The 15719-nt window shown below is 47.1% G+C and overlaps 1 protein-coding gene across 1 annotated transcript in view; it reads left to right on the top strand.

Annotated features, from left to right (window-relative positions):
• The first annotated feature begins 886 nt into the window (after positions 1 to 886).
• The window catches only part of PIPOX (pipecolic acid and sarcosine oxidase), a 155598-nt gene continuing 140765 nt past the window's right edge, over positions 887 to 15719 (top strand). Inside the window, exon 1 of the mRNA XM_056559050.1 lies at positions 887 to 1043. Coding sequence (XP_056415025.1) covers positions 927 to 1043 — 117 coding nt within the window. The 5' untranslated portion in view covers positions 887 to 926. The remainder of the gene's footprint in view (positions 1044 to 15719) is intronic.

Genomic DNA, 15719 nt, shown 5'->3' with positions numbered 1-15719 from the left:
ACCACTCAAGTATTTTGAAATGAATGTAAAAATTGATCTTTTATACAATGAACTATATAGGTCTCTCTTTTATTTTACAAAAAGGTGGGAGTTAAAGGGGTACTCTGCCCCTAGACATCTTATCCTCTATTCAAAGGATAGGGGATAAGATGTCTGATCGCAGGGGTCCCACCACTGGGGACCCCCATGATCTCCCTGCTGCACCCAGCGTTCATTTAGAGCATTGGATGCAGCGCTGGAGGCTCATGACGTCACAGCCATGCCCCGCTCGTAACGTCAGGGCCACGCTCCCTCAATGTAAGTCTATGGGACGTCACGTCACAACTCTCCACCTCGCATAGCCAGTCATCCGGCATGGAGCGAAGTTTGCTCCGTGCACGGATGTCTGGTGTGCCGCAGCCAAGATCACGGGGGTCCCGCCTTTGGATAGGGGATAAGATGTGTAGGGGCAAAGTACCCATTTAAGACAGTAAAGTAATTAATAGTTATCTGGATTTATAGACAGTTCCATGGAGTATACTAATAAAGGTGCCAATTTAGCTCACGGGGACCACTACAAAATCAATCATGTCCAATTGACAAAGATTGAATAAAGTTGCTTGAAAAGAACATTGGCCTGACAGATATAAAACTTTATTTTAGCATTTAGCAACTGCGAGTAAATATTTACATTTACAAGAAACATTTGGAATAATCATTAATAGAAGAGTTAACAATTCTTTGCAATAGCAGAAAGTGTGAAAGGTAAAAAATACTGTATCTGCAAGACTGTGACAAGGTATTTAGTGCATGCAAACAGTGTTTCAGCAGTAATTGGATATTTCTGCTTTAAGGAATGAGTCCATGATCCCTCCTCCTGGTGGAGTCAGTGTGGGGGCTTGTGGCCTCCTGTTCTCTACACGTTCATTGTGAAGAAGCAAGTAAACATGGCTGTTCCCAGCAGCGCAGTGTTTGACTGTATTGTATTAGGAGCAGGAATCCAAGGCTCCTTCACTGCCTATCACTTAGCTAAAAACCACAAGAAGACCTTACTACTGGAACAGGTAAAATGAAAGGGGGAGGCTGAACACTGAGCCGTCATTTAACCGTGTACTGTGTGTGGGGATAAGTAGCCATTCACTAGAGTTCACAGTAGGAATAAATACAGTGGATTATTTCTAAGGCTTTACCAAATCTTACTTATAAAAAGAATAACAAGAAAAACTCTGACCTTTTCTCAGTTTATTTTGTGTTTACCCGGAATGTTGAACTTTGAAAGATTGGCGCAATTCATCAAACAGTCCTGACCTGCCCCAGTTTGCAGGATAAAACCTTTTGTTTATAAAGTAAGACAACATAGTAAAATTCTTATATATTTATATGACATGCTGCTATCTATGTCCTCTTCATTTATAGCTATAGTTAGTTATAGACTTTTATATGTTACAGGCACGTAATTGATTGCAGCGTAAATCTGAGGATTTTTGTAGGAAATTAATTGTCGGCCTTCATTATACTGTATATCACGTGTCTATTAAATTAACGTAGCAGTGATGTATGTGACGATTTTATAATGGTCACAGTAGATATTCATATTAAATCAGAGGACAATATATTTCTCATTAGGGCTGAATTATTACATTATATTACAACCAGCACATCCAGACGGAATTAAAATATGGATTTTAATAATAAATTATATGTAAATGTTGAGAACGAAAAACTGACAAGCAGCAGACAGCCACTGCTCCCATATTTATCTGTTTCTCATTTCCAGTACTCAATTTGAGAAACTGAAATGAAACTGAAGTTAAAAGATCCCATTGATTTCAATGGACGATTGTTATCCTTGCTATCCTTAGTTATCATCGGTTCCACTCAATTTCCGTTATATTTAACGTACTAATGTACGTTAGTAATTTAACGTTGAATTCTATGGTCAAAAAGGATGGAATGGAAATGGTTAAAAAATAACTGACGTTAAAGTGTACCTGTCATTAGACAGAAACTATTTTAGATAATGTAGATAATGCCATTACATGTATATTTGTAATATACATTGGTTAAAAATGTGTATATTTTGTCCCTGCAGCGATTGTCTGTGTGTCTCTGTGAGGAGGCCAAATACAGGAAGTGTGGGTGGACAAGCAGGGATCTGTACACTGAGGACAAGCAGGGCTCTGTACACTGAGGACAAGCAGGGCTCTGTACACTGAGGACAAGCAGGGCTCTGTACACTGAGGACAAGCAGGGCTCTGTGCACTGAGGACAAGCGGGGCTCTGTACACTGAGGCTCTATGACACACTCCGGCTCACACAGCAGGATGGTTGACAAGCCAGGAGCCCACACAGAGTCCTGCTTCTCCTGCCCTCACTTCCTGTATTTGGACTCCTCATAGAAACTCACAGGCAACAGCTACAGGGATAGCATTTTTTCACCCAAGAATATACACATTTTTTAACCAATGTATATTATTTATGTAATGTTATTATCTACATTAAAGGAGAAGTCTCATAGTAACATAGTTCATAAGGTTGTAGAAAGAGAAGAGTCTATCAAGTTCAATCTATAACCCTAATGAGTCCCTACTGAGTTGATCAAGAGGAAGGCAAAAATACCCTCATACTCGAGGTAAAAATTCCTTCTCAACTCCAATTATAGCAATCAGAATAGATCCCTGGATCAATCTCCTGTCCCTATAGAGCTAGAATCCCTAACCTGTAATGTTATTATTCTTCAAAAATGCATCCAGTCCCATTTTAAATTATTTTACCGAGTTAACCATGACCAACTCCTCAGGCAGAGAATTACACAGTCTCACTGCTCTTACAGTAAAGAACCCCCATCTGTGCTGGTGTATAAACCTTAGTTTCACTAAACGTAGAGGATGCCCCCTTGTTATAGATACAGTCCTGGGTATAAATAGATCATGGGAGGGATCTCTGTAAGGTCCCCTGATATATTTATACATAGTTATTAGGTCTCCCCTAAGCCTTCTTTTTTCTAAACTAAATAACCCTAATTCTGATAATCTTTCTGGGTACTGTAGTCCTCCCATTCCCCGTATTACCCTGGTTGCCCGTCTTTCAACCCTCTCCAGCTCCACTATATCTTTCTTGTACACTGGTTGCCAGTACTGTACACAGTATTCTATGTGTGGTCTGCCTAGTGATTTGTACAGTGGTAGAATTATTTCCTTGTCGTGGGCATCTATGCCCCTATTGATGCTCCCCATGATTTTATTTGCCTTGCCACTTCCCAGTCCAAGCCGCCAACCTATCCAGATCCATTTGTAACAGTGCACTGTCCTCTATTGTGTTTACTGCTTTACAGAGTTTAGTATCATCTGCAAAGATTGCTACTTTACTATTCAACCCCTCTACAAGGTCATTAATAAATATATTAAATAGAACAGGTAACAAGTCGGACCCCTGTGGTACCCCAGTAGTAACAGTCACCCAATCAGAATAAGTACCACCAGAATAAGAGTAACCACCCTCTGTTTCCTATCGCTGAGCCAGTTACTTATCCACTTACAGACATTCCCCCCCAGCCCAATCCTTCTCATTTTATGCACCAACCTTTTATGTGGCACCGTATCAAATGCTTTGGAAAAATTTAGATACATGACATCCAGTGATTCCCCCTGGTCCAGCCTGGAGCTCACCTCCTCATAAAGGCTGATCAGGTTAGTTTGACAGGACCGATCCCCCATAAACCCATACTGATACGGGGTCATACATTTATTTTTATCATGATGCTCCAAAATAGCATTTCTTAGAAAACCGTCAAACAATTTACATACAATCGAGGTTAAACCTACATTCCTATCATTCCTGGGGTCACCTTTTGACCCCTTTTTAAATATTGGCACCACATTTGCCATGCACCTGTCCTGGGGAACAGTCCCTGTTACTATAGTGTCCCTGAATATTAAAAATAGAGGTCTCTCTATTACATAACTTAATTCCTTTAGAACACGGGAGTGAATGCCATCTGGAACTGGTGATTTGAACTTCTGTACTTCTTCCTGGGTTAGACAGGTGACCTGTACTGGGGAGTTTACCTTATCTCGCTGTATTTCACCTGGCATTTCATTTTCCTTGGTGAATACAGTGGAGAAGAATTGGTTTATATATATTTGCTTTTTCCTGATCCCCATTTATAATTTCTTCCTCATCGTTTTTTAAAGGGCCTACACTTTCATTTTTAACCTTTTTGCTATTTAAATTGTTAATGAACATTTTGGGGTTAGTTTTACTCTTTTACAATGAGTTTTACTTTTACTCTTTGGCAATGAGTCTTTCTGTCTCTATTTTTTCAGCTTTTATCTGTTTTTTATATATTTTACATTTTTATCTATAGCTTTTTAATGCTTCGTCACTGCCATTCTGTTTTAGCAGTTTAAATGCTTTATTTTTGTCATGTATTGCCCCTTTAACGTTCTTATTCATCCATATTGGTTTTCTTTTATTTCTGACCCTTTTATTCCCATAAGGTATATACATCTTGTAGCGGGCAGGAGATGTGCAGCGCGGGCGGGTGCGAGACAAGGGGGGGATGTAAAGCAGTGTCCCCATCCCCTCATTAAGTTAGATAGAGTATTGGGGATGGCATCAGATGGAGCTCGGGCGGCTGCAGAGTGATGCCAGCCCAGGCTCCTTTTAACATATGATGGAGCCGCAGAGTTTCTATATCCCATACTGTAATATCAAATTTCCCGCCGTGTTCCGTGATTGGCTGCTCGGTCCTGGCCAATCACGGGACTCAGCGGGAATGTGAAATTACAGTAGAGACTAGAAAAACTCTGCGGCACCGAGGTAGGTTAAAAGGAGCCCGAACTGGCATTACTCTGCAGCAGCTCGGGCTCCGTAATATTTTCTCCCTGCTACCCTAACTTAATGACGAGGACACTGATTTACATTTCCCCCCTTGTCTCCCACCCGCCCGCACCGCACATCTTTTGCATGCTACCTACTACAAGACTACAACTCCCAGCATGTGCTCACTGTAAGGGCATGCTGGGAGTTGTAGTCTTGCAACAGTTAGCAGAAAGATGGGAGATGTGCAGCGTGGGCGGGTGGTAGACAAGTGGGGGGATGTAAATCCGTGTCCTCGTCATTAAGTTAGGGTAGCGGGGAGAAAATATGATGGAGCCCAAGCGGCTGCAGAGTAATGCCAGCCCGGGCTCCTTTGTACAGTTGTTATATCACATTTCCCGCTGGAGCTGTGATTACGGCTGCCAGCGGGAAATATAAAAATTTGCTCTGAAAAGCTGTTTTGTAAGCCAGCTCCGAGCTGGCTTACATTTACAGAGTTTTTGAGGTGTTGCAACTTTTTGCGCGGCTTCCGCACTTGATAAATCCCTGACCACTGCAAAGTGCAAAATTAAATTCACTTTATAAGCTCTTTTGTAGCTTTTTGCTTACAGCCAAAAGTTGCTCAAAAATTTGTTTAGGTGCACATGCGACTTTTTGTGCGACTTTTGTAAGCAAAAAAAGAGCTCTAAATCCCTTGATAAATCCCCCCCATATTCCCAAATGCATACAGAGGTAGATATTAGCTGTGCACAGGAATAATCTGAACACCATGTAAAAGATTATATACAGGACCATATAGAGGTATATTCCAGCTGTACACTAGATCTGCTTACCATAAAGGGTATGTTCACATGTGTGTACTTTCTGCTGCAGATTTTCTGTAGCAGATTTTGCTACCGCTAGTGGTCAGTTAGTGGGCAGCAAAATATAATGAAGCAAATCACAGTAGAAAATATTTACATGTGAATGTAGTCATGTAGTTACATCTAAGGACTCACAGATTACGTCTTTTCTCATCAGCGGTGGCATCTTTCCTTTTCTTCTCCATTTGGATCAGACCGCCATGTCGACTTTTCCCAGCCAAAACTTCATCTTTTCAGCATCTTCAGGAAAACATGTTAGATGTTGCATTTTTCCAGTGCCCTCCTCTTCACAATCTACCCACCTATAAGCCTCCACACTATAAAAATGCCCCCTTGGTGTCCCACTTAAGTAGCTAACTAGGTAGTTAAGTAGTCAGGTATGTAGGTAGGTAACTAGCCAGGTAGTTAACATCCAAACAAAAGTTGGTCACAGCACAGACAAAGGCTAACCTGTAGCCGAAACATTGCACTGCTGATAACCAATAAAAGACCACAGCTTTCTTTATATATTGGAGTCTGCTGTTTCTGTGCTGTGACCAACTTTTGTTTGGATGTTGACATACTGGACTGGTTATCCGGACAATCACTTGCACAACAGCTGGGACCAAGTGTTGTCCTCCACCCTAGCTGCGGAACAACCAAGGTGCCTCCAGATATTGCAAAACTACAACCCTCAGTAGGCCCAGTCTGGGCATGCTGAGAGTTGTAGTTTTTGCATCATCTACAGAGATGGCGGTGAGGAGGTGTGGTTGTGGTGTGGCCTACACCTCTACCCCACCTTCTCACCATGTGGGTCAATTACCTGTGTGATGGCCCTTCTTACACCCACCCCTGACAGATGTTGGGGAAAGAACAGTCAGACATGTTGGATTTCAATCTACTACCATAAGCGGGGTCTGGAAATAGCTTTCTCCCCTCTCCACATTCAGAATGTAATCACACTCGACCAATCTAAATGCCAATCTCAATGTATGGCCAGCCTAAAACCCAGGTGCCAGCTGCATTTGGAAATGTTCAAAAGTCTGTTTACTGACCTAATCCTCCCCCTATTAAAGCAAAACGGTCATCCTATTCATTTACACTAAACCCAATACACTGCGTTATAGTGCGGGTGAACAGGAGATCAATACGGGGTCTCTGACTAATATACATACCTTTAGTGCCTCTGAAGATCAGCTTCTATCTTACTGCGATAGATACCTACTGAGCGCTTACGTGACCAGCGGCCATGAATATTCAAATTCCCCCGGCGGGCCAGCCTCCAGTGCGCAATTCAGCAAAGATATAAGCTGATCTTCAGAGGGACCAGGCGCCGGACTGAAGGTATGTATATTAGTCAGAGACCCCGCATTGGTCTCCTGTTCACTCGCACTATAACCCAGTATTTTGGGTTTAGTGTGGGTGAACTGGATGACTGTTTTCCTTTAAAGTGTTTTTTGAAACAGTGTATGTCCAGCTGTTGCAAAACTACAACTACTAGCATGTCCGAACAGCCATGCTGGAAGTTGTCGTTTTGCAACAGCAGTAGATACACTGTTTGAAAAAAATAAATAAATAACATTGCTCTACTGGCACACAAACATTTGGCTTGACCATGTTTTCATTTTAATAGCTATATGGATTAACACTAAAATGGTTTCCTGTAAGCCTAATACACTTTATTTAATTTGTATATTTTATTTTTACTACTGAATTCACACAATGGTGCCCAAGGACGCCTGCCTGCCATGTGTCATTTACAGTACTGGGATCTTCTTATATGGAAGAGGGGCTTTGATTCCCTGGGCCACAGGGCCCAAGTACAAAGCCGACAAGTGACATCACCAAGGGGGAAGCAATCATCTCACGGTGGTGTCACCCCAGCCCCCGTATCTGCCTCCTTCTCCAGGAACAGATTAAGGCAAAGCAGAATGGTGGAGCCACAGGACCTGTCATTTCCCGCTCCCCATTCACTGCCATAGGCTGCAGCTGCTGGCACTTCCGCTCTGCAGCCTATGGTCATGTTCATATGGTCGATATGTGCAGAATGTTAGCCAGAAAATATAGGCAGACATTCCGCACATTTACTTAATGCGGCGGCACCAGGACCACTCGGAAATGTGCAGTCTCCATAGATGAGCAGAATCCACAGCAACGGATTCAATGTTTCTGTGGATGCCAGAATCAGGCTTTCCATGGCAGAAATTTCGCAGTGCGCACAGTGCAGCAGAATCCTATTGAAATCATAGAAATTCTGCGGTGTGAACATAGCCTATGAGCCGCTCTGATGCGATCCCCTTGCAGGCCAGTGCAATGATGTGACTTATACACTGAAGAGAAGAGCTGCTCCATACATCTTAGGAACATGGACTAGGTAAGTATTATTGGTTTTACTTTTTCTATTAAGACACAATGGGGGTACTATGAGCATATGGGGGGCACAGGGAGGCCTTATATTAAGGTATATTAAGGGGGCACAAGGGGCATTTATTAAATGGGCACTGTCAGATCCCAAAAAAATGTATATGTTGTTACTGATTTTACAATTTTTTCAATATTTAATAATGAACACGGCTCCTTAAAATCCCACCATTAAAGGGGTACTCCGGCGCTTAGACATCTTATCCCCTATCCAAAGGATAGGGGATAAGATGCCTGATCGTGGGGGTCCCGCCTCTGGGGACCCCCGTGATCTTGCACGCAGCACCCCAGTTAAAATCAGTCCCCGAGCATGTTCGCTCTGGGTCTGATTACTGGCGACCACAGGTCCCATAGGTTTGCATTGAGGGGCGGAGCGTGACGTCACACGGGGGCGGAGGCGTGACGTTACACGCCGCCGGCACTGTGGTCGCCAGTAATCAGACCCGGAGCGAACATGCTCCGGGGACTGATTTTAACTGGGGTGCTGCGTGCAAGATCACGGGGGTCCCCAGTGGCAGGACCCCCGTGATCAGGCATCTTATCCCCTATCCTTTGGATAGGGGATAAGATGTCTAAGCACCGGAGTACCCCTTTAAGGGTCCCCATATCTACTGGGACACTAACCAGTCCTGCAACAACATTAGGCTTGTCCATGAGTTATTCATGACGGACCAATCACCTACCACCACCACAAGGAGGGACTCACCCTCTTCCCCTGAGAGGATTTCTAACACTGTGAGCTATTGTAAAGAAGGATTTTTATAATAAATATAGGTGATAGGTGCATACAAATTAGATGTATATGCTCAGTATTAGGTACTGAGTAACATATTCGTTTTTTGTTTTTTTTTGTGAAGTCTGACAGGTACACTTTAAGGTAAAAGGGGGCATGGGGGCATTATATAAATGAATAAAGAGGCACATAGGGCATTATATTAATTTATAAGAGGGCACAGGGCATTATATTAAGGTATAAGGGGGCACAGGGGGCATTAATAATGTATGAGGGGGCACAGGGGGCATTATAATAAGGTATAAGATGGCACAGTGGGGCATTATACTAAGGTATAGAGGGGCACAGAGGAGGCATTACTAATGTATAAGGGGGTACAGGGGGTGTTATATTAAGATATTAGGGGGCACAGGGGGAATTATATCCCTTGGCACTGCTGTTCTTATATCTCCCCTTCTGTTGACCCTGCAGGAAATGCCTCCTCAGCCATTTACTAGCTAAGGAAGGTCACCACTGCATGATGCCACTCACTGAGCAGTGGGAAGCAGGAGCCATTAGAACAGCATTGCAGGGGATTGGAACAGGTGAGTATGGCTACTATTTTACTAACTAAGCGACAAACCCAATTCTAGAAAGAAACATCAAATAAGACCAAAATGGTGCCTCTGCGAGTAGAAAAATATAACCACAGGTTAAAACACTCTTTCAACTTTCAAAAACTCTATCATACTTACTAGCAAGAAAGGTTACCATGTTAATATAAAGCAATTCAATGTAGAATGATGAAATCACATTACATGAATGTATGTATCATATCTAATGAAATAATCTCATTGACTGAATTACGCTTTACTATAATCAAACACTGCTGCGCTGTATTTCAAGGAAGTCCTTCAAAATGTTACTTTTTAATTCTTTTTCTTCTTCAGTGTTCATAGTCTTTTTATAAGTTCCTGTGAGCAAGGGATCGGATATTTTTAGATTCCCATTTTCTAAAGATTAATTACAATAGCGCTTCAAGAGCAAAAGTGAGGAATAATTTTTCAAGTGTATTTTCATAGTTAATATAAAAAGTGTAATGGTCCTTAGCAAGCATTAGAGATTAATGTATATTCAAACCTGCCTATTTCGGAGATATAAGACTTCCCTGAAATCATTTTTAGGGACCAATTCCTTACATTTCTATTTTAATGTTTAGTTTTATTTGCTTTTAATGAGTTGACTAGAAGGTAAATGACAAACATATTCTGTTCCCTAAACAGCATAATCCATGGTGTTCCCTAATCTGGTTTGGGACCTAACCAGGGCTCAAGTCCTGCAGGAACTCATGGGAACGGAGTTCCTGCACTATTTCCACAGCTGGAACGCAGTTCCCATTAGCAGGAGTCATGCCCTTAAAGGGGTACTTTGCCCCTAGACATCGGATCCCCTATCCAAAGTATGTCCAGCAGCAGGACCCCTGCGATCTCGGCTGCGGCACCCTAGACATCCGGTGCACAGAGCGAGCTTTGCTCCATGCCAGATGACTGGTGATGTTGGGCAGAGGCTCATGATGTCACAGTAATGCCCCCTCAATACAATACAATGGAAGGGGGCATGAGACTTACATTGAGGGGCCATGACGTCACAAGTCTCTGGCGCTGCACCCAAACTCTCTAAATGAACGCCGGGTGCAGCAGGGAGAACGTGGTGGTCCCCAGCAGCAGATAGGGTATAAGAGGTCTAGTACCCCTTTAAGTGGAAATCTTGGGTGAGTTCCCACACTTTTTTTCCCAGGACTTGCCGCCTGGACCTAACTATAGGGTTGCTGAGAAAGGAAACAGTTGCACCTGGACCAGGGCCGCCATCAGGGCAGTACAGGCAGAACTGCTGTCAGGGGCCAGGACCTGGAGCGCTGTGTACAGGGGCCCGCTGCTGCAGCTCTGTCACCCTTCTCCTGCACTCCACACTGCATGTCAGTAAAAAGCTCTCCCTGCCCTGCATGGACTCTGCAGAACTTACCTGCTTGGAAACACCCAGGCTCAGCATTTCCTCACACACAGACAGGAAGAGGTACCCAGCCCCTCACCTCTCTCCAGGGCCCATTCCCCTCCCCAGCCTCCTGCTGTATACAGCTCTGCAGTCGGGGAAAGGAGGAGGGAAGGGCTGCAGGCTGGACAGTAAAACTGCCTAATTCTGCATAAAAAGTAAGTGTGTATGTGTGTAAATGTCCTGTGCCTAATTGTTCTTGCATGTCTGTTAGTATTGTAATTGTATACAGGTAATGTGTGTGTATGTATATGTGTATCCACTGTGTGGGTCACTATATGGGTATATGCACTCATCAGGAGACAGGGAAAGCTGGGTGACTGGCAGTACACAGTGCAGGGCTCACACTATTTCCCCAGCTTTATGTGTACTGCCTTTCACTCAGCTTTACCAGTCTCCTGAAGGGAGTATCTGTCTGGTGAAGCAGCCATATTGGAGAGGAGACATGGAGTAAAGTACCACAAATGTCACACTAATACAGTGATTCCCAACCGCGGTGCCGCGGCACACGTGTGTGCCGTTCAGCACTGCCCGTGGTGCCGCGGGATTTTGCCGTGATTTTTTTATTTTTTACTATTATTTTTTTTTAAATGTCCCGCCCCGGCCTGACGGCGCAGGGGGGACGGGAAGTCTGCGTGCGCACTGCGCACACAGCGTCCCCCTGCATCTCCTGTGTTCCCCTCCGTCTGCCGCGTGACCCGTGTTCCCCTCCTTCCCCCTCTGTTCCCTGTGTCCCCCGCGTCCCCCTCCTTCACTCTCCGTCTCCTGCGTCCCCCTCTCCCTTGCGGCGCAGTGAGCCGGATATGGTGCCCTGGGGCGGAACGAGCTGCACCTGCGCCGGACTCCAGTGCCTCCTGTGGAACTGCAAGATGCGCGGGCCGGCTTGATTAAGGTACCGTACCCTTTCCACCCCTCTGTTCACCTTCTCAACCCTGTCTAAATCCCCCCACCGTCACCCAGGTCCACCCTCTACCCCCCCCCGACCCCGTCACTCATGTCCACCCCCCCCTGTCTGCCATGTCTGCCTTGTCTACCTCCCTGTCCATCTCTATCACCCATGTCCACCCCCCTGTCACCCATGTAATCCCTCCCTGTCACCCATGTAATCCCTCCCTGTCACCCATGTAATCCCTCCCTGTCACCCATGTCCACCCCCCCGTCACCCATGTCCACCCCCCCCAGTCACCCATGTCCACCCCCCCCAGTCACCCATGTCCACCCCCCCCAGTCACCCATGTCCACCCCTCCCCAGTCACCCATGTCCACCCCCCCAGTCACCCATGTCCACCCCCCCAGTCACCCATATCCACCCCCCCAGTCACCCATGTCCACCCCCCCCTGTCACCCATGTCCACCCCCCCCCCTGTCAGCCATGTCCGCCTGGTCCACCTCCCTGTCCATCTCTATCACCCATGTCCACCCCCCCCCCTGTCACCCATGTAATCCCCCCCTGTCACCCATGTCCACCCCCCTGTCACCCATGTCCACCCCCCCTGTCACCCATGTCCACCCCCCCCTGTCAGCCATGACCGCCTGGTCCACCTCCCTGTCCATCTCTATCACCCATGTCCACCCCCCCTGTAACCCATGTCCACCCCCCCCGTCACCCATGTCCACCCCCTCAGTCACCCATGTCCACCCCCCCTGTCAGCCATGTCCGCCTTGTCCACCTCCCTGTCCATCTCTATCACCCATGTCCACCCCCCCTGTCACCCATGTAATCCCTCCCTGTCACCCATGTCCACCCCCCCAGTCACCCATGTCCACACACCCCCAGTCACCCATGTCCACACACCCCCAGTCACCCATGTCCACACACCCCCAGTCACCCATGTCCACACCCCCCAGTCACCCATGTCCACCCCCCCCAGTCACCCATGTCCACACACCCCCAGTCACCCATGTCCACACACCCCCAGTCACCCATGTCCACACCCCCCCAGTCACCCATGTCCACCCTTCCCTGTCACCCATGTCCACCCTTCCCTGTCACCCATGTCCACCCTTCCCTGTCACCCATGTCCACCCTTGCCTGTCACCCATGTCACCCATGTTCACCTTCCTGTCACCCATGTCCACCCCCATCACTCATGTCCACCTGCACTCACACATGTCCCCCCACCTATCATCCCCGTCACCCATGTCCACCCTCCTGTCATCCATGTCTGCCTTGTCCACTCCCCTGTCCATCCCTGTCACTCATGTCTACCCCCGTAGTCTACTCTGTCACCCATGTCCACCCTCCTGTTCACCCATCTGTCCCTTTGTTACCCCAGTTCACCCCTCTCTGTCACTCCTGTCCCTCTTTTACCCCCTTGTCCACCCCTCTGACCCCCTGTCCACCCTCCTGTAACCCCTGTCCACCCCCTGTCCACCCCTCTGTCACCCCTATGCCCCCGTCACCCATGTTCACTCTTCTACACCCATCTATCACCCTTGTACACCTCTCTACACCCCTCTGTACACTCCTCTACACCCCTCTGTCACCCATGTTCACTTCTCTACAACCCTCTGTCACCCATGTACACTTCTCTACAACCCTCTGTCACCCATGTACACCCATCTGTCACCCATGTACACTCCTCTCTACCCCTCTGTCACCCATGTACACTCCTCTACACACCTCTGTCACCCATGTACACCCATCTGTCACCCATGTACACTCCTCTATACCCCTCTGTCACCCATGTACACTCCTCTATACCCCTCTGTCACCCATGTACACTCCTCTACACCCCTCTGTCACCCATGTACACCCATCTGTCACCCATGTACACTCCTCTCTAGCCCTCTGTCACCCATGTACACTCCTCTACACCCCTGTCACCTAAGTACACTCCTCAACACCCCTCTGTCACCCATGTACACTCCTCTACACCCCTCTGTCACCCATGTACACCCATCTATCACCCATGTACACTCCTCTACACCCCTCTGTCACCCATGTACACTTCTCTACACCCCTTTGTCACCCATGTACACTCCTCTACACCCCTCTGTCACACATGTACACTCCTCTGTCACCCATGTACACTCCTCTCTACCCCTCTGTCACCCATGTACACTCCTCTCTACCTCTCTGTCACCCATGTACACTCCTCTCTACCCCTCTGTCACCCATGTACACCCCTCTGTCACCCATGTACACTCCTCTACACCCCTCTGTCACCCATGCACACTTCTCTACACCCCTCTGTCACCCATGTACACTTCTCTACACCCCTTTGTCACCCATGTACACTCCTCTACACCCGTCACCCATGTACGCTCCTATACACCCCTTTGTACATTCCTCTACACCCCTTTCATCCATGTATGCTCCTCTACACCCCTGTTGCCCATGTACACTCCTCTACACCCCTGTCACCAATGTACACTCTTCTGCACCCCTCTGTCACCCATGTACACTCTTCTGCACCCCTCTGTCACCCATGTACACTGCTCTATACCCCTCTGTCACTCATGTACACTCCTCTACACCCCTCTGTCACCCATGTACACCCATCTGTCACTCATGTACACTCCTCTACACCCCTCTTTCACCCATGTACACCCATCTGTCATCCATGTACACTCCTCTACACCCCTCTGTCACCCATGTACACCCATCTATCACCCATGTACACTCCTCTACACCCCTCTGTCACCCATGTACACTTCTCTACACCCCTTTGTCACCCATGTACACTCCTCTACACCCCTCTGTCACCCATGTACACCCATCTATCACACATCTACCCCTCTGTCACCCATGTACACCCCTCTGTCACCCATGTACACCCATCTATCACCAATGTACACTCCTCTACACCCCTCTGTCACCCATATACACTTCTCTACACCCCTCTGTCACCCATGTACACTTCTCTACACCCCTTTGTCACCCATGTACACTCCTCTACACCCGTCACCCATGTACGCTCCTATACACCCCTTTGTACATTCCTCTACACCTCTTTCACCCATGTATGCTCCTCTATACCCCTGTCGCCCATGTACACTCCTCTACACCCCTGTCACCCATGTACACTCTTCTGCACCCCTCTGTCACCTATGTACACTCTTCTGCACCCCTCTGTCACCCATGTACACTCCTCTAGACCCCTGTCACCCATGTACACTCTTCTGCACCCCTCTGTCACCCATGTACACTGCTCTATACCCCTCTGTCACTCATGTACACTCCTCTACACCCCTCTGTCACCCATGTACACTCATCTGTCACTCATGTACACTCCTCTACACCCCTCTTTCACCCATGTACACCCATCTGTCACCCATGTACACTCCTCTACACCCCTCTGTCACCCATTTACACCCATGTACACTCCTCTACACCCCTCTTTCACCCATGTACACCCATCTGTCACCCATGTACACTCCTCTACACCCTTCTGTCACCCATGTACACCCATCTGTCACCCATGTACACTCCTCTATACCCCTCTGTCACTCATGTACACTCCTCTATACCCCTCTGTCACCCATGTACACTCCTCTACACTCCTCTACACCCCTCTGTCACCCATGTACACCCATCTGTCACCCATGTACACTCCTCTACACCCCTCTGTCACCCATGTACACCCATCTGTCACTCATGTACACTCCTCTAAACCCCTCTGTACACTCCTCTACACCCCTGTCGCCCATGTATGCTCCTCTACACCCCTGTCGCCCATGTATGCTCCTTTACACCCCTGTCGCCCATGTATGCCCCTCTACACCCCTGTCACCCATGTATGCTCCTCTACACCCCTGTCACCCATGTATGCTCCTCTACACCCCTGTCACCCATGTATGCTCCTCTACACCCGTCACCCATGTATGCTCCTCTACACCCCTGTCACCCATGTATGCTCCTCTACACCCCTGTCACCCATTTATGCTCCTCT

The sequence above is a fragment of the Hyla sarda genome, chromosome 2, assembly GCF_029499605.1.
Source record: "Hyla sarda isolate aHylSar1 chromosome 2, aHylSar1.hap1, whole genome shotgun sequence".
In the NCBI taxonomy this organism is placed as follows: domain Eukaryota; kingdom Metazoa; phylum Chordata; class Amphibia; order Anura; family Hylidae; genus Hyla; species Hyla sarda.
This window is presented reverse-complemented; position numbering and strand designations above follow the sequence as displayed.